This window comes from Poeciliopsis prolifica, unplaced genomic scaffold, assembly GCF_027474105.1.
Source record: "Poeciliopsis prolifica strain line A6 unplaced genomic scaffold, Auburn_PproV2 SCAFFOLD035, whole genome shotgun sequence".
Taxonomy (NCBI): domain Eukaryota; kingdom Metazoa; phylum Chordata; class Actinopteri; order Cyprinodontiformes; family Poeciliidae; genus Poeciliopsis; species Poeciliopsis prolifica.
In genome coordinates, this window is record NW_026562410.1 from 1,827,830 (window position 1) to 1,854,762 (window position 26,933).

The 26,933-nt window shown below is 39.5% G+C and overlaps 4 protein-coding genes and 4 non-coding genes across 9 annotated transcripts; 2 read left to right on the forward strand and 6 right to left on the reverse strand.

Moving 5' to 3' along the window:
* Positions 1–2,360: 2,360 nt before the first annotated feature.
* surf6 (surfeit 6) lies at positions 2,361–5,161 on the reverse strand. Its single transcript, XM_055052624.1, has 4 exons — positions 4,953–5,161; positions 4,289–4,492; positions 4,139–4,209; positions 2,361–3,920 (listed from the first exon to the last, which is right to left on the reverse strand). The coding sequence occupies exons 1-4, from the start codon at positions 5,038–5,040 to the stop codon at positions 3,225–3,227; spliced, it is 1,059 nt and encodes a 352-aa protein (XP_054908599.1). The 5' UTR covers positions 5,041–5,161; the 3' UTR covers positions 2,361–3,224.
* Positions 5,162–5,186: 25 nt separating this feature from the next.
* Positions 5,187–8,157, forward strand: LOC129374283 (surfeit locus protein 1). Its single transcript, XM_055052625.1, has 9 exons — positions 5,187–5,345; positions 5,453–5,513; positions 6,271–6,398; positions 6,501–6,583; positions 6,871–7,062; positions 7,140–7,212; positions 7,352–7,514; positions 7,600–7,681; positions 7,760–8,157. Exons 1-9 carry the CDS (start codon positions 5,283–5,285, stop codon positions 7,824–7,826), a joined length of 912 nt encoding a protein of 303 aa, XP_054908600.1. The 5' UTR covers positions 5,187–5,282; the 3' UTR covers positions 7,827–8,157.
* A 295-nt stretch (positions 8,158–8,452) lies between these two features.
* Positions 8,453–11,745, reverse strand: rpl7a (ribosomal protein L7a). Its single transcript, XM_055052626.1, has 8 exons — positions 11,676–11,745; positions 10,627–10,747; positions 10,263–10,412; positions 9,641–9,781; positions 9,277–9,356; positions 8,917–9,047; positions 8,672–8,741; positions 8,453–8,588 (listed from the first exon to the last, which is right to left on the reverse strand). The coding sequence occupies exons 1-8, from the start codon at positions 11,676–11,678 to the stop codon at positions 8,484–8,486; spliced, it is 801 nt and encodes a 266-aa protein (XP_054908601.1). The 5' UTR covers positions 11,679–11,745; the 3' UTR covers positions 8,453–8,483.
* On the reverse strand, positions 9,157–9,233 carry LOC129374355 (small nucleolar RNA SNORD36). Its single transcript, XR_008607488.1, has one exon. It is a non-coding gene; the product is annotated as a small nucleolar RNA SNORD36 (small nucleolar RNA).
* On the reverse strand, positions 9,430–9,502 carry LOC129374356 (small nucleolar RNA SNORD36). Its single transcript, XR_008607489.1, has one exon. It is a non-coding gene; the product is annotated as a small nucleolar RNA SNORD36 (small nucleolar RNA).
* LOC129374358 (small nucleolar RNA SNORD24) lies at positions 9,858–9,921 on the reverse strand. Its single transcript, XR_008607491.1, has one exon. It is a non-coding gene; the product is annotated as a small nucleolar RNA SNORD24 (small nucleolar RNA).
* On the reverse strand, positions 10,490–10,562 carry LOC129374357 (small nucleolar RNA SNORD24). Its single transcript, XR_008607490.1, has one exon. It is a non-coding gene; the product is annotated as a small nucleolar RNA SNORD24 (small nucleolar RNA).
* Positions 11,746–12,328: 583 nt separating the features above from the next.
* usp20 (ubiquitin specific peptidase 20) lies at positions 12,329–26,742 on the forward strand. Of its 2 annotated transcripts, none has more exons than XM_055052619.1 (25): positions 12,329–12,511; positions 12,734–12,840; positions 13,001–13,054; positions 13,309–13,371; positions 13,590–13,730; positions 13,811–13,913; positions 14,081–14,150; positions 14,271–14,384; positions 14,455–14,548; positions 15,239–15,737; positions 15,831–15,980; positions 16,630–16,742; positions 17,724–17,896; positions 19,643–19,737; positions 19,823–19,856; positions 19,948–19,993; positions 20,095–20,275; positions 20,385–20,511; positions 20,593–20,762; positions 21,445–21,526; positions 21,802–21,910; positions 22,295–22,397; positions 22,490–22,558; positions 22,633–22,801; positions 23,316–26,742. In XM_055052619.1, exons 2-24 carry the CDS (start codon positions 12,763–12,765, stop codon positions 22,788–22,790), a joined length of 2,826 nt encoding a protein of 941 aa, XP_054908594.1. In that variant the 5' UTR covers positions 12,329–12,511; positions 12,734–12,762; the 3' UTR covers positions 22,791–22,801; positions 23,316–26,742. The 2 variants fall into 2 exon arrangements, with proteins under 2 accessions (XP_054908594.1, XP_054908595.1); XM_055052620.1 differs by having other exon boundaries at positions 14,455–14,533.
* Positions 26,743–26,933: the final 191 nt, after the last annotated feature.

Sequence of the window (26,933 nt, forward strand, 5' to 3'; positions counted from 1 at the left end):
ATGAGTATAAACAACTAGTTGATGATAATTAAGTGATGTTCACTTGGACCTTTTTTTTTTTTTTTCAAAGTCTGATGTTTTATTTTACACTGAGAGCGGCCAAAGTCCAGGTTCAGCATAAGCTGAAGGCATCTGATTCAGGCTTCAAACTAAGTACCCGTTTGCTTTACTGCAGAGCTTTGGTAAGGTTAAATTTAATGGGCTAAAGAAAATCAGACAGTTGATTCTCCAATGTGAGAAATCCCTTGAGGTAGTCAAGTTTCTTGTTTGTTCAAATTTTGTTAGTCATTTACATAGTATGATGACTAATTAACAGTTGATTTATTAAGTGATCTTCAGTTAATAAATACAATGTAATCTTTCAATTCATAGTTGAAGTTCTATTATCGGAATTCTGCAAATTAAATATTTTGTCGTATATTTCAATAATTCCTTTCATTCAGTCTAAGCTCCCTGAAAAGGAGAAATTACCTTTCAGATCAATATATTTTTGATTGCTTTGAGTATCATGATATTTTTACTTCATCTGACTGATATGATCTTCTTTAACGCATGCTGATGGTTCATATTGTCCGTTAATAAGCTTATCATTTACAAGAGGTGAACATTAGTGAACAGATAGCATCATGAGAAGCAAGGAACAAAAGCTGTAGATAATTTTAACGGTAAAAAAAAAACAATCACCATGTTGTGACCAGCTCTGGGAGAAGGGGCTGTGTAGTGAGTATGTTTTATTTTTTTAATATTTGTTTTTAGGTAAAGTGCACCATTAGCAAAACTTAGTTAATGTTATTATAACTTGGGGCTAGTTGTCAGAAGATGTGAGAGGGGTTATTTTAAAAAAAAGAAAAAAATCACTGATTGAATGGTTGGTTGATAGCCAGCATATATTTGAAGTTGTGCAACAAAAACCAAACTAAAACAATTATATGAAACCTGAATGGCCATTCAGTTTGATAAATATTTACGCAGACTATTATTCAATAAATCGATAGAAATCCAAGTGCATGCATTAAAACATCCAATCTAAATAATATGAATTGTATTCACTATCTGAATACAGACTGAAAGTTTACATTGATCATTTATAAGCTTCAGTAATGGAAAATTCAACAACTACATTTTGTTACTGAACACACTCAAGTGTGTAAAATGATGGATGGAGGAAAAAAGCATCATTTGGGCCGAGAAACATACAGCATATAAGTTAGAGACAAAAGTAGTGGATAATGATAAAGGTAACAAAATAATTTACCATGTCGGAGCGTAGTTGTGCAGTGTTAAAAAAATAAAGAAAGAAAGAGAGAAAAAAAAACTTTCAACTCTAGGGAAAGCTAAAACTTAAATATGAGTAGTCTCAGTAAGGTCTGTTTAATAAGTGTCACATATTCTTAAGAAATAAATTTACAAATGAGAAACTTTTACTGACATGTTTCACACTAGCGAGTGTTACAGAGAAAAATGTATGAGTTTCAAATGTGTTTATACCGGCGTTTACTATTTTGGAGAAAGCATGAAGCTCTGGGAAGATCAGTGTTGATTCAGCAGCTGGAAAAAAAATTGAACGAAAGTAGCATTTACAATGATGCGAGGATAAATTTTGGAAAATTCTGGACAAATTCTTTAACCAAGGAAAGTTAAAAGTCTAATTTGAATAACCTCCCGTTGGCCTGCTTACAAACAGTCACATATTCTTAAGAAGTACATGTACAAATGAGAAACATTTACTGAAATGTATCACACTAGTGAGTGTTACAGAAAAATCTATGAGTTTCAAATGTGTTTAAAGCGTGTGTCGCTCACAGATAACTGAAGGTAATTACTCTTTAGACAAAGAGCGATAAACTGAGAAAAAAAAAAAAAAACAGATGTGGCTCTGGTCTGCCCTCATGAACCAGCAGGGTTCATGAGGGTCTTGCTCTGAATTCCCCCCGAGGTGGCTAATTTATCATTCTGTCTGCATCCTGCAAAGTTTGCAAAGTATGCAGCTACTACATTCCTTCTCTCGCAGGCCCTGCGTGTCGCAGCTCAGACCTCCAGTTGTAGGCCTGGCTGAACACAGACACAGAATCAGAAGCAACATCTCCGGCATCTATTTCAACTTCACTAGGCTTTACTACATAATTATATACATTTTTACTTGGTTAAATACATTTTACTTGGTTAAATAACTGTTGTTGGGTGCTGTATTACTCTTAAAAAGATAGTCAGATATACAGCATTTTCTGAATTCAGCAGAGAGAAAACAGAAAAACCTAACACACAGACCATATGTCAGTGAGATCTACTGAGAACGACCCCCCGAAGGGATTTCACAGGCCGTACCTATATTTGATCAAGCCCCCCCAGCTCAGACCCCAGTCGTAGGCCAGGCTGAACACAGGCACAGAATCAGAAGTAACATCTCCATTCCAAATCTATTTAAAACTTCAGTAGGCATAGTATATAATTATATACATTTTTCTTGATTAAATAACTGTTGTTGTATTGGTATTACTCTTTAAAAAGAAAAAAATCAATAGGAGGAGGAGAAGGGGGAGGGGGAGGAGGAGGAGGAGGGGGGGGGGGGGGGTTAAATAGAGGTCAAAGGGGCGTGGCACCTGTCAAAATGAGATTTGATGACAACCTACCCCTAATGTCTCTCTCTCCTATACATCTTACCACATAAAAATCTAGACTTTTCAAGACTTAAATTTCCAGAGTTCTGAATGTATTATTTCATAGTCTAAAACACAAAGTTTACATTTAATCATTCTACAGCAGACTGACAAAGCAAAAACAAAAAAACAATTGAGACAACTTAAATAAATGCCACATCAAGTTATTGACTTGTGGTCATTTTGAAAATAATTGGTCAAAGTCTCACTTTTTTAACAGGGACGTTTACACTTTTGAGATTCACTTGTGCACATTTGGTTCAAGGGGAAACTTAATATTTATCACCAACAATGAAACGGTTTAGAAAAGAAGTCTATCGAGCGCCAACTATGTACAAAGCAACTTTACGATTTAAGTTTTGAACATTTTTGAAACCCAAGAACAAAAACCTTTAGGTAAATGTGAAATGCTGTGAAATATTATGCACATATGTATATATAGTATGACAAAACAAAGAGGCTTTATCTCGACAATAACTCCTTTACTTTTGTAAAAATAAACATTTCACTGCAAGATTTCACTCATTTTCATTGCAGTGTATGAAGAGAACATGAACTTCTCTTCCTCTAAACTGCTGCTTTCTTCAGGTCCTCGGGCAGCACTCTGCCCTTCTTCCTCGCTCTGTTCTTCTTCTTCTCCATTTTAACCTGCTTTTGTTTCTGGATGTTCTTCCTCCTCTTGTCCTGTCTTTGCTGCATCTTCTCAATCACATTCTCGCTTCGATTATTCCACTTCTTCTTCCTCTGCTCGCGCCTCTTCTCCTTCCTCTTCAAAGAGGCGCGCAGTTGGTCTTCGTCGTCCTTGATCTTGATGCCCTCGGCTTTGTAGAGCAAGTTGGTCCATTTGATCTTGTTTTCCAACTCAGAAGCCTTCGTCTCGTCCTTCTCTCTCAGCCGCTCCAGCTTCTCCTTGCGAGCCTCCACTCGGCTCAGAAGCTGCTTGTAGTTCTTCCCGGTCAGTGGCGTTATTTTACCTTTTTCGCCCTTTTTTTTATTCATTTTTGCCTGAATTTTGGTTTCATAGCCCTTCTCCACCGTCTCTACTTTGTTAAAGACAACAGCCGAGGTAACCCTTTTTTCCGCGGCAGGAGCGATTGGAGCGATCGGTTCTTCTTTTATCTCCGCAGGCTGTTCCTGGCCGCTTTGTTCTGCAAGTTTCTTCATCAGAAACTCTTTCCTTTTCCTCTTCTTGCGCTCCCGTTCCATCTTTCGCTTTGCGCGCTTTGCCTTGACGGCTTCTGATAATGCATCCTGCGGCGCTCCCTGTTTAAAGGTACAGGCCTGTTATTACTCCAACAACAAGGAAAATAAAGAAGGAAATGCTTTTGTACATATTTTTAACCAGAAAAAAGAAGCATATAAAAGTTTCTGATTATGTAATCTAATATTAATCTGAGTGCTTTACTTTGCATGTGAACAAACTTCTAATTAACTACTACACTGCTTGGCTTAGACTGGAGACTCCATTCAGGACTGCTTACCTGCCCTCTGGACTCCTCAATCTTCTCATGGAGTCTTTTGCGCAATGCATCCACAGTGGAGAAGCTTGCGTCTGCACAACAAAAGAAGATCAAGTGAGGACATTGTTGAAATTGTTATTGAATCTCTCATTAGACCTTCTGTCCCCGCACCTTTAGGTGTGTGCAACGTGCTTCCGTTCAAACTTCCAGTAGTTGACTTTGGCTTCCCAATGCTTTTTGGAGCTGCTGGAGAAGGACTCCGCTTCTGTTGGGGTTTGGGAGACTTATCAGTGCTGTTCTCTTTCACATTCTTCTTCTTTAGTTTCTTTTTCTTCTTGCTTAGAGGATCGGTGTCGCTTTTACCCTTGAAAAAAACTAAACAGAGATAAACAAAAAAAATTATGATGATGTCCTACTTTAACTGGAATTCAAAACATTTCATGTTTACGCCGAAAAACTTCCAAAACGCAAAGCAGTTTCTTTTGGCTGATTATAAGTCACAGGCCGACCACAATGTGGCCAAATAAGCTTAAAGTAATTGGAAAAAATTTGAATAATCAATCATTAAAGTGTGTTTTAACTGTTTAATGCAGATAAATGAATACCAAATTAAGGCATATAATCTTGGTATTTTAAAATTTGTTTCATAGAGCTAAATAACGTCTACACAGCGCCACGTGTGGCATACCATAGTAATGCACCCAAAATTAATGGCACGTTTCGTTCTAAACGAGCTTTTTGAGGCAATTATACACAAGTCATATCAATAGACAGTGGCATTTTAAAATGTCTGTATATACATTAAAGTCTGAATAAGTTTATATGTCTGTATTACCAAACGCCCTGTTCCTTGGCTCCTCTCTCTGAGAAATGACTTTACTTGCAAGTTTCTGAATGTAAGAGTCCTTCGCGGCGAGGTTCATGTCTTCACGTAAACCGAGGTTCCGCACCGAGTCAGAAATAAATGTCTGGATTAAAAAAATATCAGCACATTTCTTTACACACGTGGATTGAAAAACAAACGGGACGAAGTGACGTTGAACCCGGAAGGAGTAACACCAGAAGTCCTCCCCCTACGTGTCCTGAACAGGAAGGGACGAGTCAGTTATGTAGCTCCGTTCTCGTGCTGTAAAAACACTTGTTTTCGTCAATGTTTTGACCCAATATGGCTTCTCTGAAATCCCTGCTGGCTTTTTCCGCCAGGCTTCTCCCGACATTGAGGAAGCAGGTAGGTTTCTGCTTCATATTTATGACTTTATGCTTCAGTGAAAGTGTAAATATCATGCTTTTACCTGTAGAAAAGTGGGCTCAGTCCGGTGTTTTGCGTCCTTGCAGACTCCTGTCGCCAACATCAGGAGGACTTTCCTCCTTCCAGCACGCTTCAGACCCGCAGATGGTGGGTTTTAATTCGACCAGATCATAAACACTTAGTTTTTATTGTTATTTAGAAACTGTGGAGTACTTTTATAAATTTAGAGCACACTTTGAAAGTCCAGAGAATACCTACTTACACTTATCTGGCAACCCAGAACAGGGATTAGAATTTGGGATCCAGAAAAAATACAGTAAAAACTACTTTTTAGACTCCAATTCTTCCAAACTAGAAAAGAAATTAGACCAGAGGATACTTACTTATACTTATCTACCAATCCTGAATAGGACTATCTAGTTTGTACACTTTGGATCAACGTTATTAGCTGTTTTTTTTCTTTTGCTCTTTCCTTTGGTTTGTTATTTTGTTTGCATTTCTTTTTCATTCCCGTAAAGCACTTTGTATTTATTGCCTTGTTGCTGAAAATGTGCTATATAAATAAAATTACCTTTAGTTAACTGTCTCTAGTCTACTCGTTTATTGGTGAACTCGCACAACATGTAGTGAAAACTGAGCGACTCTTAATGATGTTATGCATGTGTTTATTCATAGTATTTAATCAAATATTTACTTTAACTTTTAATTTGCCTGTTTATTAATTTAAATTATTGCATAGTCCTATTTATTCAAACGTCTTCAAACAGCTGTTTATCTGTATTTATCAAACTACAGATTTAATTCTCATCAATTTCTTCTGCTTGTTATACATCTGGTTTTGTATCAGTCCTGTTTAAGCAGTTCAGTTTAATGGAAAAGTGTCTTTGTTGCTGTAAATGCCTAGGCAGGTTTGTCATCTTTGGTCGAAAGTGCAGCTCTACCGCAGCCGATGCAGAGAAAAGCGAGGACGCCATCCTGAAGTGGTTGCTGCTGCTCATCCCTGCGACCACCTTTGGCCTGGGAACATGGCAGGTACAACTTGATCCTAAATTAAGGACGTATTGCTTTGCTTTTCTTTGTTAGTGAAATTAAGGTGTAATTTGTGTTGACTCGGATTGTTTTCTTTTTCGAAAGGTGAAAAGGCGTCAGTGGAAGATGGGATTAATCGATGAACTGAGACGCCTCACCACAGCGGAGCCTATTCCTCTTCCTCCTGAGTTAGTAACTGAACTCACTTTCTTTGCAAACACAAAGGACTGAACTGAAGAAACACTTGATTTTTTTATGCTTTTGCTCAAACCTGAGTTTTATGAAAAAAAAAATAAAAGCACCAATATGCACCCAAAAAAAAAAAAAAAATTACCATCATGCCAAAACACAACTTCTTTTTTACCAAACTGAGGGTAAAGTAACCTTCATCTTTGGGATGTCAACAAAAGTACTCTTCTGCATGAATTGTATTCATTGTTGTGAAGGTATTGTCATTTCAATCTCTGAATCTTAGTCCTCTTGAAGTGAACAAGCTGGAGTACAGAAGGGTGAAAGTTCGCGGGCACTATGATCACTCTCAGGAGCTGTACATCATGCCCCGCTCGCCTGTCGACCCAGAGAAAGAGGCCAGGGAGGCAGGAAGCCTGTCCTCCAGTGGAGAGATTGGAGCAAACGTCATCACCCCGTTTTATTGCTCTGACCTTGGGTAAAAATGATAAGTCAACTAATAAGGTACAACTACATCACGCAGGATCTAACTGATGTTGAATGCTATTCATGCAGGATCAAAATCCTGGTCAACAGAGGATACGTACCAAAGCAGAAAATACGACCGGAGACCAGAATGAAGGGGCAGGTTAGTGTTTTAACTTGGGTTACCAATCAAAGGCCAACGGGGTTTATGCAACTTAACTCTTTCTTGTGATGAGGTTTCATTCACAAAATCCTTGTATCAGAAACTTCAGCCCAGTTTTAATTTTGCTAATTTTCTGTAGGTGGAGGGTGAGATGGAGGTGGTGGGGGTCGTCAGGCTGACAGAAACACGCAAACCTTTTGTACCAAACAACGACGAAGAGAGAAATCGCTGGCATTACCGAGACCTGGAGGCCATGTCTCGCATCACTGGGGCTGCTCCCATCTTGATCGACGCTGACTTCCGTAAGAACTTAAGCTTTAGTGAGAGCAGAGTTCAACCCCTCACACATTAGCAACACTTACTAATTCAAAGGGGTTTGTGTGACAGAAAGCACTATTCCAGGGGGACCAGTCGGAGGACAGACCCGGGTCACACTGAGAAATGAACACATGCAATATATCATAACTTGGTACGTTGGAGCCTCTTCGCTTAGACATGATAACTTGAACTAGTTTGATATCTTATTGAAAATCTTTTTCTTTTCCAGGTATGGTTTGTGTGCAGCCACTTCCTACATGTGGTATGCAAAGTTCATCAAGAAGATTAAAATGTAATCATGTGTTGCTGAAAATGATCTTGGAGAGCAATTCTTGAGGATGTTGATCATCAATGCATTGTTGTCCATGTATCAAAGAATACCTTATGAATATTTATTGTTGCAAAGTTGACATTTGATCTAGCAAATGTACAAGGTAATTACGAGATTCAAATGGTTGGTATAAAAGTGTAGTTTTAAATATCCCCTGTATTGCTCATCAATACTTAGGTATTGAAAGTCTGAACATGTAGGACTGTTGAACATCACAAACCATAAAAACCTGACAAAACCAGTAATTGCAAAGCTTCTAGCTGCAGGACATTCTATTAAAATACTTTAAAATGGAACTTGCTTTAAGAATTACAATTCATTAACTTTTCTCTCCATGGAGTCAACTCAATCACTTTTCAGTGGCTTTGTTACACCAGAAGATGCATCATTTAGGATCCAAACTGCTCATTTGATATTTGCAAAGTTACTTCAAAATTCCTAATTAAATCAACTTTCATGATCTTTTAGGTACTTCTTTAAACATGTAGAAAATATTTTGTTAAAGCTTGATGTTTGGTGCGTATTTTCATTCTAAAACAGCAATGACTGAAAAACTGCCACATTCAGACCAAATAAACACAAAGTCACATGTATTAGAACATAATTTTTTATTCCAAACATTTTAACCAAGCTTGGTTGCCAGTTCCTTGGCCTTAGCCTTCTCCAGCTTAGTGAAGCGTGCTGTGGATTTGGGGCCCAGAATACCACCTCCCCAGTGACGACGGATCTGTAAAAACAATTTAAGTAATTTGAAATAAATTCTCTCTTAGGCGCACATTTTTAATATAAAGAGCGGAAGATGCAGCTTACCTCCTCATATCTGTCATTGTAGTTGGTCTTGATGGCTTCCACAAGCTTAGCCAGGGCACCTTTATCCTCACTGAGAAAGATGGGAGCATGACTCAACACTGACATTTTAAAAGCAAAAACCATGCAGCACCACAGCTGCTACAGTGGTACATACAACCTTGTTAATCATGGTGGTACAAAATACACTTAAGAGTCATTTATCTAGAATGTAAATGGGTAAAACAATTTGAGCTGCTGACACTTACGGGTTAACCTGTGTGAATGCAAATGAGGTACACGTTTTCCTGTGCACCAGTCTTCCCAGTCTGGCCTTGCCCTTCACAATACAGTATGGGACACCCATCTTGCGGCAGAGAGCAGGAAGAAAGACCACAAGCTGGAAAACCAGGACAAATATAATCTGTTAAAAATCCACACAGTACAAGTTGGTGTTTAATCAACACCAACTTGTCCTTTATGGGAGGAGAACAACTCTTTAAACGGTCACTGCTCAGGGTTAAAAAGCTCGTATGATTTGATCCACATAGAGGATTCAGGTGAAGAAATTCAAACATCATTGCCAGTGATCACCTTCATTGTTTAACTAAATTTTCTCGACGTCTTACCTCAATTGGATCCACATCATGAGCAATGACGACCAGCTGAGCCTTCTTGTTCTCCACCAGAGAGGTAACGGTATTCACACCTGGAGAGAAAATGGAAAAGGAGGTTAACTTCTGACATGCCAGCAAACAAAACGGAAAAAATATTCTGTGGCCAATGCTCAGGGTTAAAAAGCTCAAAAAGCATCAAGATTGATTTCAGGTGAAGAAATTCAAGTCATCACAGCATCATGGCCAAGTTAGGATAAAGCTGAATATTGTGAAATGCCCAATATTTTCAAATGACAATCTCATTGTCAAGTTTAACATTTAGCATTATTTTATAGAGTATAAATGCCTCTTTTTAAACAACTCTTGTACGCCTCACCTGCACGGAGAACAGGAGGCCTCTTGGTGGGGGTGTCTCCCTTCCCGGCTGCCTTCTGCTCAGCACGGGCCAACAGCCTCTTCTTCTTCTCCTGCTTGGTCTCTGGTCTGTACTTGTGGGCCAGCTTAAACAGCTGGGTGGCTGGAGCAGGGAACAATACATTCAGTTAAAAAATATAAGGCATAAACACCACAAATTAGAAAGAGTTTCAGCTGAATGCATCAGTGATCTTGGTGGAAATGTCATCACAGTCAGATAGCAAAGATTTCACATCATTTGTAAAGGAACAGTAAAGAATTATAAGCAAACAGCAGAGATGCATCAATTGACCAGTTATACATAAAATGAGGGGTATAGACATCCACTATTATTTTTGTCTGAAAACATGCATGTGCAGCACTTTCAGAAAAAAAGCACACAAAGATGGAAAACAAATTGTTAGATTCATAAAAGGGAATATTTTAAAAATGTGATATTTTGACCCTGATAAAAAAAAAAGAATGAGTTAGGTCAAACCTAAAAGAAAAACGGGCACAAACAACTCAACAATGCATCTCTACAGTATGGTTTCTTTGAATTCCAAGTTTAGACCAAGTACAAATCCAAACGTTTTTAATCTTACCCGTCTGGCGGTCCAGAGCCTGGGTGAACTGGTTGATTGCAGGGGGAACCTTCAGCCGCTTGTACAGAATGGAGCGTTGCCTCTGCAGGCGAACGTAACGAGGCCATTTCACAAAGCGTGTCAGGTCACGCTTTGGCTGAATATCCTGGCCTGTGGACAAGCAAACAAAAAGTTTTACTTCCAACAGTTCAGCGCATCATCTTCGTCGTCGTCATCGACATCAAGCGTGCATCAGCGATCTTGGTGGGAGATTGTCATCATGGATGTTAAGATAGCAAATATTCTTTTACATCATCTGCACCATAAGTGTATCTATTAGCACCAATGAAAAAAAAAAACAATTACAAAGAAGCTGAATACTCACCGATGCCAAAGTTCTTTGGCCTCTTTTCAAAGAGAGGGTTGACTACTTTCTTGGGCTCATGTTTTTTGGCCACAGAAGGGGCAGGCGCCACCTTCTTCCCCTTAGCCTTCTTTCCCTTAGGCTGGCAAGATGGGAAAAAAGAAAGACATGTTGGTGATAAATCTGAAGTATCAAGTTTAGAAGTTTCATGAATTACAAGAAAAGAAGCCTCAGGTGTGCAAATTTGATTCAGCACATCTGAAATAAATTAGACTGTCAACTAGACAGTAGACATAGAGCCTGACTGCAGAGTCTACACTTGTGGATTAGAGTGTGTTGGACTAGGAAAAGCCTTCCCAACACAAGAGTTTAAATCTGCTGCTTCAGAGAACTATAACACGTAATGTTCAGTTATATTTTGAACACTACGGGTTTCATAAGCAATTTTTAAAAAATGGATTAAATTGGCTCAACGCTCAAATCCATTTAGGGGTAAGGAGCTAACCACATTGCCAAAGGACATCACTGCAGTTAAATACATTTATCAAATGATTCATGGGAAACTAAAATTACCAGCTTAAATGTAAGGAATTTTATGAATTCCTCAACTATGTTAAAGTTGAGGAATATATCCTACATTACATTCGTGTTATGGCCCATCATGCACCGCTAGCAACTGCTAGGTCGACGCTAAGGCCCCATTAGCCAATGCTATTAGCTTAACGTAACCGGAGACAGTCGACTTGGATAATAAGTTCATCAGATCTTTTAGTGGTTTTAAGTAACAACTCCTGCATTAAAATAAACGAAAATACCGAATTCCCCGTCCCCGTTTAGCATTAGTTTCTTTGGCCGACACAGCACTGCTCATACCGGCTACACTTATCACTTCAACCCGGTTTAAATCACAAACTGCACCATACAAACCCACAATATCCACACTGTATTAACAACAAGGCTTAAAAGACTTCAAAATAACATTTTGAAATGAAATAAGAATCACATAGACAAGGATGCAAGCAGATACAGCAACTTAAGTATTCTCGCTGAAGAGCCAAACATGTACCTACCATGTCGGTTCAGGCAGAAAGGAAGACCGGAGGTTGTGGGTAAGTAAAATACCGCGAGATTTCCAACGCGACTACGTGTACGCAGAAGCGGCTTTAAGTGGGGCTGATTTGGAGTCAGTTTCTTCTCTTGTGATTGGTTGCAAGTTGCAAATTGAATTTATGAGAAACAGACCCAGAATCAGCTTTTCAGTGTTAAAAATGGCTTTATTTATTTAAATGTGTTTTCATTTACAAATTAGAGAGAGCTTAATTTTACTTAACTTTTAGTTATCAGAAAGTCTCTTGGTCGGGGGAGATATTTTTTTAAAATCATTATTCAGGTCAGGAGGACTTTAATGTATGTCAGTCATTGCATAAGCAGGACCCATTTATGAGACGTACAAAATCACCTAACTTCCGTAAATATATTACGAAGAACTATAATAACGTACATTTTATGAATCTTTTTACATGTCGTTTTCTTTTTTTCCCCTTTCGCTTGTCTTGTAAATACTAATAATTTTAATAATTCATTTTTTTTGGAGTTGAAAGTGTTCAGGCTCTACCCCGACCGCTTGCTCCTGCAGCTTGCGTCATGCCGTGCGATGCGTGCGGTGCCTCGGCTCTGCGGATGGTGAGGGAGGGAGGGGGGCAGTTGGAGGATGGTGGGCCAGGGTACAGCGTCGCTCGATCGGCTCCTCGTCTAGCTAGCACACTCCAATGCGAGCTATTTATTTCTTTTCGGTGTGTGCGGAGATGAGATATAACCATCTTGACAGCGGCAGCTGCTTCTTTTCTGCTATTATGAGGCGTTAATAACAGCTGTCATCGCTGGAGAAAGGAGGTCTTTCTCTTTCGTGAGTAAACACCGGGGCCTGTCACTTTGCTGAGCTGTCAGCCTCTGTATATACGTTTAGGTTTCAACTTAGAATGTATACATATTTTTGAATGTATTTACATTGCGTATGCTTGTGCTGTCAGAGGGAGGGTTTGTGTGATGCCTATGTTCACAGTTAGCTGAGTTGCAACAACCTCTTTGGAAATATGTTTTTTTTTTCCTATGCTGCCGTATCTGTTAGGATACGTCCTGGTGGAGACAACGAGTACAATGGCAGAGCCAGACGTTTGTCCTCACCTGCACTCAATAGGAGAGGTCACCAAAGAGGACCTTCTCCAGAAATCCAAGGTGGGTGTAAATGAATTTATTGGTGCAAGCCACTGGCTGTGTGTGTATCATTGTGCCATAACTAACACACACCCCTTAACGCTCTTGTACAATAAGATCTGCAGTATTTTGTTGCTGCACTTTGTTGATTGGAACCCACCCTGTTGCTGTTGTTTTGCAGGGAACCTGCCAGTCATGTGGAGCAGGAGGTCCCAACTTATGGGCCTGTCTACAGGTAATTTTATGAAATTGTGTCTTTGAGCCTTGTATAACACATGTGTGCTCCAACAGCAGCCAGTGTTGCACTTACTGTACATTATCTTGTATTGGAAAGGCAGAGTAAATAAATAATGATGGAGTGATGCATTAATATAATTGAAAAGTGCTGCTGTTTTCTGGCATAGAAGCTGAAAGATGTAAGTAATTTTGTTATTTGTGTAGCTGTGGGACAAAACAAAAATAAAATCAGAATTCACTTTTGTTTTTTAGAGTGATTGTTCGTACGTTGGTTGTGGCGAGTCCTACGCCGATCACAGCACTCTGCATGCACAGGTGAGAACATCTGATGGAAAATTTTTATGTCTGTAGCACACATGCACGCAATATTTTTTCTTCCAAGCCCCAAATATGCACTACTTTGTGATCGGTCTAATCCATATAATCCAGAAAAAAATCCCATACAGAATAAAATTTTGCATTGTGCACAAATGTGAAATGTTAAATCGTTTCACAAGCCACTGAAGCATTTTGTTTCCGGTGTTTTTCTTTAGGCTATAAAGCACAATCTCACAGTGAACCTAACAACCTTCAGGATCTGGTGTTATGTGTGTGAGAGGGAGGTGTTTTTGGATCATAGGCCGACGCTGGTCCCCGTTCCAGCTGCCTCCCACCACTGCAAAGCTGCAGAGCAGGTGCAAATTGTGGATAAAATACGGAATTACTTTGTTGCTGCTGCAAAAAGAAACTCATGCATTTGTTTTGTTTCCCACAGGAAGCAGCTGCCCAGTCAGCAGGTCACCCTCTGAAAGCAGTACCGATTGCTGTTGCGGAAGAGGATGGCTCAGAATCTGAGGAGGACGAGCTTAAGCCGAGAGGTGCAAAAAATTGTCTTGGCATCAACAGTCCATTCAAATCTTACTAATTTTCAACTAAACTTGCTAAAGTAAATATTGAAGGAAAAAAACAAACAGACGTCTGTGTGTGTACACGTGTTCATAGCTAAGTTAAATATGTTCATGGGTCTTGCCCTTGTTGCCATTAGGCTTGACAGGAATGAAGAATATTGGAAACTCCTGCTACATGAATGCTGCCCTGCAGGCCCTGTCCAACTGGTGGGTTCACCTCTTCTTGCCCTATCATCAGGGATGAGGCTCGCTTTAGAAGCTTGTTTTGTATTTCTTGAGTTAAAGCGGTCCTCCAGAATTTAACATTGCATACTTTTTGTCCTCCAGCCCTCCGCTCACCCAGTTTTTCCTGGACTGCAGCGGCTTGGTCCGGACCGACAAGAAACCGGCTCTGTGTAAGAGCTACCAGAAACTCATCTCAGAGCTCTGGCACAAGAAACGGTACAAAGCCACATCCAACTTATTTGTTTTTGTTTATTCAGATATTTCTCACATGCCTTCTGCATTTTAGGCCCAGTTATGTTGTTCCGACCAGCTTGTCCCACGGCATCAAACTGGTAAACCCCATGTTTCGAGGTTATGCTCAGCAGGTGAGCACGCAGCAAGTAATTGAACTTTGATTTCTATTCCAATGCAGTACCGCAACGCTGGTTTTTGTTAAGTCAAATGATTCTAAAACTCTGGATTTATGTGTTTTTATCTAAAACTATCCTAGTTCAGCTATGATGAACGATCCCAAGAAGGAAGATTGAATAAAAAAAAAAATGTGTTGTATCTTTTAGTTTCAGTTAGCAATTTAACAATTGTGGGCTTTCAAAAGAACCTTTTTTAATGACCTGTTTTTTTTAAGAAACTCATTTCTACCTTTTTCTTTCCTGCAGCTTTAAATGCTTTTTTGTGCAAAATAGAGAAAAAGAGTAAAGCAAATCAGACTGTTGAGTATAAAAATTACAAATGCTTACAATTTCTGTCCTAAGACTCCTAAATGAAATTTATATTTCTCAGGGATTTAAAAAAAACAATGACTTTTTGGTCAAATCTAAGATTTCTTGTCTTATTATTATAAATTTTTTAATGTAGTGCATTTATTTCCAATTGTGTTTCATCAATATTTGTTTCATCATTTGGTTTATTTGTGGCAGTTTTTAGTCCTTAATAGTTTTCAGGGTAGGATAACAAGGTCTTTTCTAATGTCTTGCAAAGGAGCCATTTTCAGTTTATATTTCTTCTCTGCAGAAACCCAGTTCTGCTGAGGAAGTCACATTCATCGTTCTAATATTCCCCTGTCTCTACAGGACACCCAGGAGTTCCTGCGCTGTCTGATGGACCAGTTGCATGAGGAACTGAAGGAGCCGCTGACAGAGTGCAGCATGAGCGGGGAGGGGAGCGACGGGGACGAGAGGCAGGACGGAGACCGCTCCCCGTCCGAAGACGAGTTCCTGTCCTGCGACTCCGGCTCCAGCAGTGACCGGGGAGAGGGCGGGGGCCTCGGGGAGGGCGAGCTCCTCCTGCAGGACGAGTGCGATGGCTTTAGGTCCCCGTCTGCTGGAGTGGGTTTGGGGATGGTGATCTCGGAGAAGGAGAGGTTGAAGGAGAGGAGGGTGTCCGGCTCCCCCCTGCGGGGCGGATCACAGGAGATGGACGAGGACGCAGACGTTGACACGGCGGCGGAGGACGGGGTTCCCGAGAGGGGGGAGGAAGAGCCGCCTGCGCCGACCGCAAACACTGACGTCCAAGAGGACAACCAGACAACTACTGCAGGGCAGGTGCAAATGCAGAGCCACAACACCTCAGGTAGCAGCCAGGATTTAAATTTTGTATTATTTATGTTGACTCATTCCTTCATACTGTAAATAGTTATTTTCGGCCTCCGTGTTGCTGTTTAAGAGCCAGACAACGAAGCATCAATGACCCAGCCGCAGTCAACCCCCTGCAGTCCTGTCCGAACCCTGCAAGAGCTTCATCCCAAGCTGTCGTCCAGTCCGCCACGCTCCAGCCCGCTCCGCTCAGCAGGACCGGCCTACTCCTTCAAGAAAGGTGAAAACAACTCGGAGATTTTAGAACTGAGGACTTCTGTTGCCACATTTAATGGGTTCGATTTGGTGGGATATTTCACAGTAATGGCATCCAAACTTCCACAACCGGAAAATTTAAACTACTGTTGGGCCACAAAAATCATGAAATGAAAAATACAAATATTTTTTCTTTTTTTTTGTTTCAACTGCTCAACCTTTTTTTTTTTTCTAAAATCTTTGCATCATTAAAGATATAAGAAGGGCTTCGGGGTAGCCATATTTTCATACCATTCTTGATACTAGTTAGGGGCAGAACAGAATCATTTCATGGGCTACAAATGGTCCCCGGGCCACACATTGAACACCCCTGAAATCCTACCTTCATTAAGCTCTTTAAAACCGGGGACCATTTTCTGTTAACAGCAACCAACAGCATGTACTAAAATAACATGGGTTTAAACTGGTGAAAGTTTGCAATTTAGTCTGAGCATCTACAAATATTTTTATGCCCATTTAGTCAGCTGAATATATAAATAGTTTAGATTTTTTATTTTTTTTGTGTAGGTCTTCATTGTTGATTGGCACAAAGTACTAAGGATTGATGTGTTTCAGGTTGCTTTAGCAGTGAAGGCTGTCCTTTAAATTAGTTGCTGCTGTGGTTCTTTATGCAGCTCAGCTGCTGCTCACCTCCAGGAAGAAGAAGCAGTCTCACTATCGCAGCGTCATCTCAGACATCTTTGACGGCTCCATCCTCTCCCTGGTGCAGTGTCTGACCTGTGACAGGGTGAGAAGTGCAGCATTTCAACACCAGGGGGTGCTAATCACACATGTTACAAATTTATTTAAAAGTTAAAATGGTTAGAATAAGGCCTGTGTTCATTTAATAGTTAGTCACATTCGGTGCCTTGCAGGATGATTCATGCTCCTAGAACTTGTCCAGTTTTTTATTTTTTTTCAGAATACAAACAGAAGCTTTGATACATTTTACTGGGATTTTATGTGACAGACTAACACAAAGTGGTGCATAATCGTGAAGTGGAAGGAAAATAACACACATTAAACATCTTTTTTGTTTTACAACTAAAGTCTAAAAAGGTAGACGTGGATTTTTGTGCAAGTCCCAGTCTAAGTCCTTTGTAGGACTACCGTTTGCTGCAGCCGCAGCTCCTTTGTGCTAAATTTCCAGTAGCTTTAAAATCTGAAGTAACATTTTTTTTGCCTGTTCTTGCAAAATGGTTCGATCTCAGTCAGACTGGATGAAATTTAATCTGCTTTGATCTATGTTCTCACACTGTAGCTCTGGTTGTATGTTTAGAGCTGTTTTCCTCTTGGATCGTTATCCTGGGTTTCTGACTTTTTAAAATACTCCTGATGTTTGCTGTTGGTGTGTTAATTTTGTTCTTTTACTCCTGTTCTCTAGCAAAAACCCAAGGCCCTCACAGAAGACCTGGGTTGACATTTGGTTGCATTGGATTTTATTTAGGAATGTTTGGTTAAAGAAAGGATGAACACAAACGCATGTTTTCCTCTATTTTACAACCAGGCATTGACTGCACTAGTAGGTCACATACAGTTCCAGGCAGACGCATATAAGACTGTGGTTGTTACATTTATAAATCAGAAGAAGTTAATGGATTGAGAATAAGTGACTCTTCACAATTTAATGCTGTTACTTGTCAGTGTGGTAACTTGAATGATTATTTACATGCCAAATCACTTTTACTTCAGAGTGTAGTGTAATGTGTAGGTGTCTGAATGCTTCCAGGTGTCCACCACAGTAGAGACCTTCCAGGACCTCTCGCTCCCCATCCCTGGGAAGGAGGACCTGGCCAAGCTCCACTCGTCCATCCACCAGAACCTGCCGGTAAAGACCGGCGTGTGTCCCGACACCTACGGCTCGCAGGGCTGGATCTCCTACATCATGGACTCCATACGCCGGTCAGCGAATCACACCGAGTCATTATTTAAGTGGGACAGGCGGGGAGGGGAGAAATGGAAATGCTTTGGTCGGTGAAGGCACAAATTTTTCTTTTGACTAGTTCAGATTCTTTATCTGGGTGAAGATTGGAGAAATTTGACCTGCGGGTGATATGTTCTGCAGACTGCAGGCAAGCCGCATCTTGACTCGTCACGCTCATTTCCATACTTGACTATGGAAAAGGGTTGCCGAAAATCAGCCGTTGCACATTCCAGGAAATGAACTCTGGCTGTTGCATCAAAGGAAGATGCGATATTGGAGTTTTTGTAAGCAAAATGCATGTGAGAGCACGCAGCTGGTAGGAGGCTGAAGTAGCGGCACAGAAAACAAAACCCAAAAGATGCTTTGTCAGCTTCTTTGAAATATGTACAATCAGATCGACCCACCGGGCCTTAATGCTGACACTGCCTGTCGGGTTCCATTGCAACAAGATTCTGCAATCAGCAGTAACTGTTTTACACTTTGAGAGGAGATGTGGAGTGAAAATGGAAAAAGCTTCAGAGATTCGACAACCCACTGATGGGCGTGGAGACGTTCATAAGGCCTGAAAGTTGCTTTTGAGTGCGTTAAAGACTTACTACCTTGTCTGTCACTTTGCTCTGGCAACATGACGTAAAATGAGAAGCATTTTATTTATAAAAAAAAATACAATACGCCGTTTCCTTTTAGTCTGCAACTGTGTGTGTCTTTGTGTTTGCCTGTAACCTAGAATCTTAACAGATATGGAGTAAGGAGAGGAGGCTTTATGGAAAGCTCTTATCCTGAAGCAATAAGTAACCTGAGGCAGAGGAGACATTTTTCTTAATAAATGAAGGGAAACGTGTTTGGCAGAGGGAGGAGTAGGCGGTGTAGCATCAGAGGGAACCTGTCTTTGCAAAGCCGTGTGCATTACGTCACTGTTGTAAATGTGCAATTGAGAAATAGAAGCCTCTGGGAATCGCCCCGCTGGAGCCTCCCGGGGGAAATTCAGGTGGACCTACAGCGAAGTGACAGAATTATTGAAGTGTATTTGTGAGCTTTGGTATTTAGGTAGAAGTAGAGGTAGAAGCTGGAAGATGCACTCTGTGAAGTTTTGATATTCAGCCTTGTATGCTGACATGAATATCGAGATATTGCAATGATATTTCATTGAAAAGTTAAAGGGATGGTGTATTTCCTCTGCATGTGACTGTGTATTGGTACTGTTAAGGAAATGCTTAAGTCTTACCTAAGGTGAAACACTGAGTCAATCAAGAATTAATCAAATGTATTTTGATTACTATTTTATTAAGAAATTAAGCAGAGAATATAGCATTGACTCTAAAATGCAAAGTTGTGGGGAGAAATCCAGCAGAAGGAAAGTTGAATTATTATGGAGTTGAAGTTGGCAGAAAGACATTTCCATCATCTTTTATATGAGCCAGAAAGACGAATCTCGATGAGCATTGCGTAAATTTAGATTTAGTAAACTTAGTAAGCTGGAAGGCACGAGTGCAAATGGACACTAGTACCATTTTCAGATTTTCTTTTGTAAAAACATTTCAAAACCACGTGTCTTGTTCCTTCTGCTTCACTTTGATCTATCATCTGATACTATAAAACCTACGATAAAACTTATGAGAAATTTGTGCTTTCAGCATGAGAAAACATAAAAAGTTTGAATACTTTTCCAAGGTCCTTTATGCTTTAGGTGATGCGTCATCTTTTGGTGTTGCTTTTTTGAATAGATTCGTGGTTTCCTGCATTCCTACCTGGTTTTGGGGTCCCATGGTAACACTTGAGGACTGCCTCGCTGCCTTCTTTGCTGCTGATGAGCTCAAAGGTAGTGAAATTTCCTGCACTGATGTGTCATCGTTTTTAAATGTTAAATGTTTTAGTCTGTTTTTTTTTTTTTTTTTTTTTTACAGGAGATAACATGTACAGCTGTGAGAGATGTAAAAAGTAAGTATATGCTTCAAGTTGAATCTTCCTCATTAGGTTTTCAAATGCATTTACCTTTGTTTTTTTTTTGTTTTGTTATTTTTTGCCACAGATTGCGAAACGGTGTCAAATACTGCAAAGTGCTGAAACTTCCAGAGGTGATAGTTTTTTTTTTTTGTTTGTTTTTTTTTTGCTTTTGATAAGCGGTTTGGTCTTGAGTTGCATAAAGTTCACCTGTAAGTTTTTGTTTATCTTGTAGATCCTTTGCATCCACCTGAAACGTTTCCGTCACGAAGTCATGTATTCGTTCAAGATCAGCAGCCACGTGTCCTTCCCCCTGGAGGGCCTCGACATGCAACCCTTCCTGGCCAAAGAGAGCCCGTCTCAAGTCACCACTTACGATCTGCTGTCAGTCATTTGCCACCATGGCACCGCAGGAAGTACGACAGAGCTTTGCTTCCCTTAGATGAGAGAAATACGCGTTTGCTTTGATTTGAAAAGTGTTCTCATGTCCTCTCATTCATTTCTTTTGTCTTTTTACTGATGCAGGTGGGCATTATATAGCTTACTGTCAGAATGTGATCAACGGCCAATGGTACGAGTTTGATGATCAGTATGTGACAGAGGTCCATGAGACGGTGGTGCAGAACGCCGAGGCCTATGTGCTGTTCTATCGGTGGGTTCAAGGCGGAGTTCACACCGACTGTCTTTTTTTTAAACATTTTTAACGACTGGGGTTTTTCTTGGCTTCACTCAGGAAAAGCAGCGAGGAGTCGGTGCGAGAGAGACAGAAAGTGGTGGCTCTGGCCAACATGAAGGAGCCCAGCCTGCTGCAGTTTTACATCTCCAGAGAATGGCTGAACAAGTTCAACACCTTCGCCGAGCCTGGACCCATCAGCAATCACACCTTTCTTTGTCAGCATGGAGGTGTGTGACCATTCTGTTTTCTCAGAATGGGGAGATAAAAATGCTTTTATGCACTATTGATCATAGAGCTTTACTGTCTTGACAAAAAAATTATCAGCAAGTTAGGTGGCAAGCCACTTAAATCTAAATGTACTCAAATTAGTCAGCAATAACATTTTTAATAATGGAGATAAAAAATCGACTATATTATGGCATTATTTTAAACCAAAATGATACAGTTGACCAAGTTAACAAGTAAACATAAGCAGAGCCAGCTTGTAACCTTTGATAAAACGTTTGTCAATTTAAAGAAGAAAATGTTAGAAAATGTAAGACTTGCGCAACTCAGACACTCCACTTTTTTGTGTAATATGTAAAAATTAAAATAAAAAAAAACATCCATGGTCCACAGTTGAAAAGTATTTTCTGGATACAATCATCTGGATAACCAAACTTTCACCTGGGGGACTGACAGGACGCTGTGTTCCAGGAAAACCACTAATTATTTACAACATGCACTTTAAACATCCTTGAAATTCAGAGAAATCCAACAAGTCCCAATTAGTACTACATCCATTACATTACAAAAAAAAAGGCCATGGGACTCCTCTACAACTGTATGGAAATTACTTCCTTTTTTGAAATTTCTGATTTATTTTTTCCCTTTTCTGCAGCCTTTTTGAACGGTTTCCTCTCTTCACAGGGATCCCGCCTAATAAGTACCAGTACATTGATGATCTGGTAGTGATAGTTCCTCAGAATGTGTGGGAATATCTTTACAACAGGTAAACAATAATAATTATTAACAAATTTCACTCACGGACTCAGACTAAAATGAATCCTTTACTGCCTTCTGAAGTAGAATAGAGATTAGTAATTAAAAGTGTAAATTAAATCCAGCTCGACCTTTTTTTTTTTTAATGTGTGATTTTGCTGATTGTATGTGTATATTTTATACATTAGATTGATAAAAAACTTTTTTTTGATAGATTACTGATGTCTGTGATCATCTTTATGTCTCCACTAACCTTTCACTGCGTATTTGCGTCACTGTGTTCAGTTTCGGAGGCGGCCCTGCAGTCAACCACCTGTACATGTGCGCCATCTGCCAGGTGGAGATCGAAGCTCTGGCCAAGCGCAGGAAAACCGAAATAGACACATTCATCAAGGTGAAATCTGCTTTTCTGAAAGGCTTTTTCTTTCTTTTGTTGTTTTAATGCTATTGTTAGGGCTGAACGATTAGTCGTGACAGAAGGATTATTGACATAATCATCAACTAATTTAGTAATCAATTAATCGCATACTGGAGAACAGCATACTTAGTCGGAATAAAGCCAGAACTGTGCTGTCCAAACTGGTTAATCCAATAGATTTATTTCTAATATTTTATTAAAAAAGCTTGAATGAAAAACCAGCAAAATGTGGCTATGATTTTTTTAGTCGTCAGAATAATAGCTATTCTTAGCTAAAGGAATAGTTAATTTCAGGCCTAATTATTATTAATCCTACTTGTTCCATTTGGGTCTTTTTCTTAATTTTTGTTTTGCCTGTAGCTGAACAAGGAGTTCCAGGCTGAGGAGGCTCCGTCAGTGATCCTGTGTATCAGCATGCAGTGGTTCAGAGAATGGGAGAGCTTTGTGAAGGGCAAAGACAACGGTACAAACCACTCACATACAAATGTACAGTTATGGATGCTGCTTACTTAAAAAAAAAACAGCAAAAAAAACATAAATTGCTTGTTTTGACAGAACCACCTGGTCCCATTGACAACAGTAAAATCGGTGTTATGAAAGGAGGACACATACAGCTGAAGCAAGGTAAACTTTTTTTCGCTCACTAAGATGTAAAGCCTGAAACAGGACACAGAATTTATTTATCTTTTTCATCTCAGGGGCAGATTATGGACAGATCTCCGAAGAGACATGGCAGTATTTGTTGGGGATATACGGCGGGGGTCCTGAGATCGCAGTGAGACAAACGGTGGTCCCCGCTGACCCCGACAGCCTTCATGGAGAGAGAAAGATCGAAGCAGAGACAAGAGCACTTTGAGAGTCACGCTGGTGAGATCCGGCTTCATAAATTCTATTATATTTTCTAAATATTTCTATTTGCTGCACTAGTTTAACTTCGCTTCAACGTTATCCTCAGTACGTAACACTAGAAAATGACCCCAGTTACTTTGTGTTTCTTAACAAAATGAGAAAATTATATTCAAGGAGGCAATTATCTAATTTGACTGGTTTTCAGCTGCTTTGCAAAGATCAGTAGATGTGCAGAGCTGATACTAGTTACATACTCAAAGAGGCAAATAAGCCGAGTGTGGATATAGAAGCAAACATTTTTTTTCATTGAAAAAAAATTGTAGACCGTTCATCACATTGCTTTGAGTTCACTTTTATGCATTCCTTTTTGGTGGGTTGACGTCCTCCAAAAATACACAGATATTTGTGTTTGTTGCTTGAAAAAAGAATGAAATAAATTCAAGGGATATCAATACTTTTGCAAAGTTGTAAATTAAGCTTGGACTCTCTTTGTTTTTTTCAAACTTGTTTTTCTCCATTTTTTTCCTTACAGGTCTGATGATATCTTTCCACTTCTGCCCTCACGTGAAGTTGAGGAATTTGCACGTTGGCGAAGAAGCATTACGAGCACTTTGTAAATGTAGCGACGTCTTATTTTGAAGCTGCAAGAGGTCAAAACGAGACCTAAACATCACCGATTTTAGTCATCGGACAGCTCTGAAGCTCTGTGTTTGTGTCACACCACTGCAGCTGTTTTGGGTCGCCGTTGGCGTCTCTGTGGCCGCCGTAGTGACTAGACGACATGTGCTGCTTCTAAACCGGCCGTGGCAGGCGAACGGCACCTGGCGTCACAAGCCAGAATGTCACCGTGAACGTTGCTGATGCGTGGGAGGAGGGCTCCTCTTTCACACTAGAAGCAATTAAGATGCATTACCAAGCTTTCCGTTGTTTAGCTGTTTACTAGTTTCATAGCAACAAGCAGACAGAAGTGACAGGTCTCAAGTGAATGAAACGTCTGCACCTCAAACGTCAGCGTGCGCCAAGCCCTCAGGAATAGAAACCTTTTCCTTTCTGTTTGTTTTTTGTTGTTGTGTTTTTTTTTGGGGGGGGGGCAATGGGAATAGCCGGAGCAAGTTTGTTTATAACTCCAAAACATGCATGTGTGGGTTGTGCACAATCACTTCTGGGCTCAAACTGCATGCAGCTGTAAGTTTTTTGCTGACTGAGAGGCTCAGTTGTTTTGCTTAAATGATCCGTTTACATGCTCAGAAATACTCACAAGAAGACCTTGCTTTTGTATAGTCAGTGTAAGCTCTGTCAGCAAACAGCCATAGGCATGTATAGATGTGAATGTTAACATTTCATTAGTCAAAGTAGATAAGCAGGAGGGATGCGTACGTATCTGAAGTGATGAAGAGAATCTTGTGCAATAGATTTGTGATTTTACAAGATCAGTGTAAACGTCTTCAGACTTTATCAAGTGCTACTTGAGAGGCATTTAGTTAAAAATAATCATATATATTAAGCAAAACAGTATATAGAGATAAATGTGATTTAGAAAAAAGGGTTTCCTGCTGTCAAACGTTTGGCGAACTTCTATTTTTTATCTGTAACTTCTTATCCTTGCTTTGCAGGAGTTTGAAAACTCAACATTGTTCACGCTACGTTGATGTTTCATCGCAGAAAGAATTTGTCTCATCACGTTTGAAATATGAAGTCATACATGTTTAGAATAGAATGCAAATTTTATTACAAATCTAACCACAAAATTTAAAATACAAATTTAAGCTGTTCACGTGTTAGGAAATACACATTTATAAAATTTCCCCAAAATTTAGGGGACGGGAGCATGAAGCCAGAAGTGCTGAATCTTATCAAAACATTTTCAGCACAACCAACTCTTCCATATGTTTCTGTCTCTCCCACCTTTCATTTTTATAAAACTATGTATTTCTTGCTAAACACCCACAACTGGAGTCACTGTTAATGTTTATTCATCAGACTCCATGCACAGTCATGTTCTGCAAGCTAAAACATTTTGCGACAATGATTCATTTTGGCCAATCCAAAACCATGAAAGTGCAATGAGTCAAGTCGCATTCACTAGAGAAAACATCATTGTGGTTTGAACAAATGGGGGGAAATTTTGGGGTCAAATGTAAAGCTCTCTCCACTTTGTGTGTTGATTTCACAAAGCATTGTGTGACACAATCATCTATTCTCGATTTTTACAGTTTTATTGCAACTATGAAACAACTCGAATCTCATATTTACTCTTAAATTATTTTTATTTTTAAGAGTACTCTTTTATTTGGTGTGTGATGATTGAATTCTCAACAATCACCCACCAGCTGATAAATTGCTGCCTAAGTCTGTTGTTAATTCCCGAAGTCGGAAGAAAAAATGGTTATAAAACAGAAATGACGTTTTTTCAGAGCTAACAGCTACACTATGCTAGTTACTTAAAGCTGTTGCTACAGCTAGCTTAGCAGTTTTTTAGTTAGCTAGCCCCCTGTAACAAACCTGTAGTAGTTCTAAAGCTCACAAAATAAAATTTTAAACCTTTTACTTATTTATTTATTTTTTAAAGTTTTATGCAAACTCAGTAAATAGAAAAAGAGTACTTACTTTGCTTTGCTTAGCTAGGCATGCTAACATTCCAAACTTTTGGCGGGAGTTTTAAAATGGAGTTGCTTTTTGATTACAGTCTTCAAAATAAAAAAACTTCAGACTTCTGTAGCAGGGTTGATCCTTTTTGGATCAACCCTGCTCCAATACTGACAAATACTCTGCCGACATTTAGACGTGTTAATACAAGAGAGTTCACCTAGCTAACTCTTCAGACAAGGCATTAAGCCTAACTTACAGTCATAAAATCAATTTATTGTACATACAATGATTTCTGAATGCAGCTTGTAGATGTATTTGTATGTGAGCAGCACTGCTGGAACTCCTAATGATTAAGGCTCAAAGATAACTTAGAATAAATAAGGAAAATTGGATTTATTCACTTTTAGATTAATGTTTTTAAGTGCGCTTTTTTATGATTCCCACCAATTGTTTTATTTTTTTGTTTTGTTTAGTTTTTTTTGTTGTTTTTTTTTTTGAAGGTGTGAATTTGCAAGTTTTACTTTCTACAAAAACTGGATTTGTGAAATGCTTTCCCACGACAAAAAGTATTTCCCCTCCTGTTTTCTGATCTTTTGTTTGTGGATGTTTTCCATGGATGGCACCCCAAAATGAAAGGAAAAAAAAGAGAGCTTGGGTCCATGAAAAAATGAGGTTTTTATAGAAATGCTTTTCATTTCACCAGTGGCTTATAAAACGAAGAACTTTACTATGTGTATTTAACATTTTAGCTCGCAGTAAGCCATGTTTCTGTTTTGTTGTTAAATTATGATTCAGTTTTCAAAGAAAAACAAATGTCTCTAACGTTGTCTATTTTGTTAATTGAACTAGTTTCTCTTTTCATACAGTTCCAGATTTTATGTACAGCAGATGTTAATATTGTGGCAATATGTTTTCTATAAGTGTGGGGAAGAATGTGCAATCAAACAAACAAAAAACTACTACGGTGCAATCTTAGCTGTATTGTAGAGATGCTAGGACGAATAAATGACACCAGTAGCTTGAACAGCTGAGAGTTCAAACAGCCAGCCGGTGTGACTTGTTACAATACAGTGTTAGGGAGTTTTTTTGTGGTAATTATTACATTAACCCCACCCTGTAAGTGCATCCGTTCATGTTACAGCACGTATATGCGTGTAAGACTTCAATCTACTGGAAGAAAACAAGCATTGCTGTGGTTGGAAAGTATTCATAGGTGTCACGGCACACAGCGGGATTTCATGTTTCCTAGTCGTGGCTCTTGTGGTCATGGCTATGGTGGTCCTACCACAGCCAAAAGGGATGTTTAAATGTCTGTATAACTGATGTAACTACTATGACTGGTCTAATGATTAAAATTTCCTGCTTTTGGATTGGATTTTTTTTTTTGTACCGAGGCAGACGGAGTTAAATGTAAAACACGTGCTGTCAAGTTGGTGTTGGATAAATATTTTACCGATCAATGTGTCATTTAATGTGAGATGGTGGCTGAGTGGTGACATGACTACTTTTTCCCTGTAGTCAGAATCGATGGGGAGGGTTACGGGTGGTCCACCAAACCCGG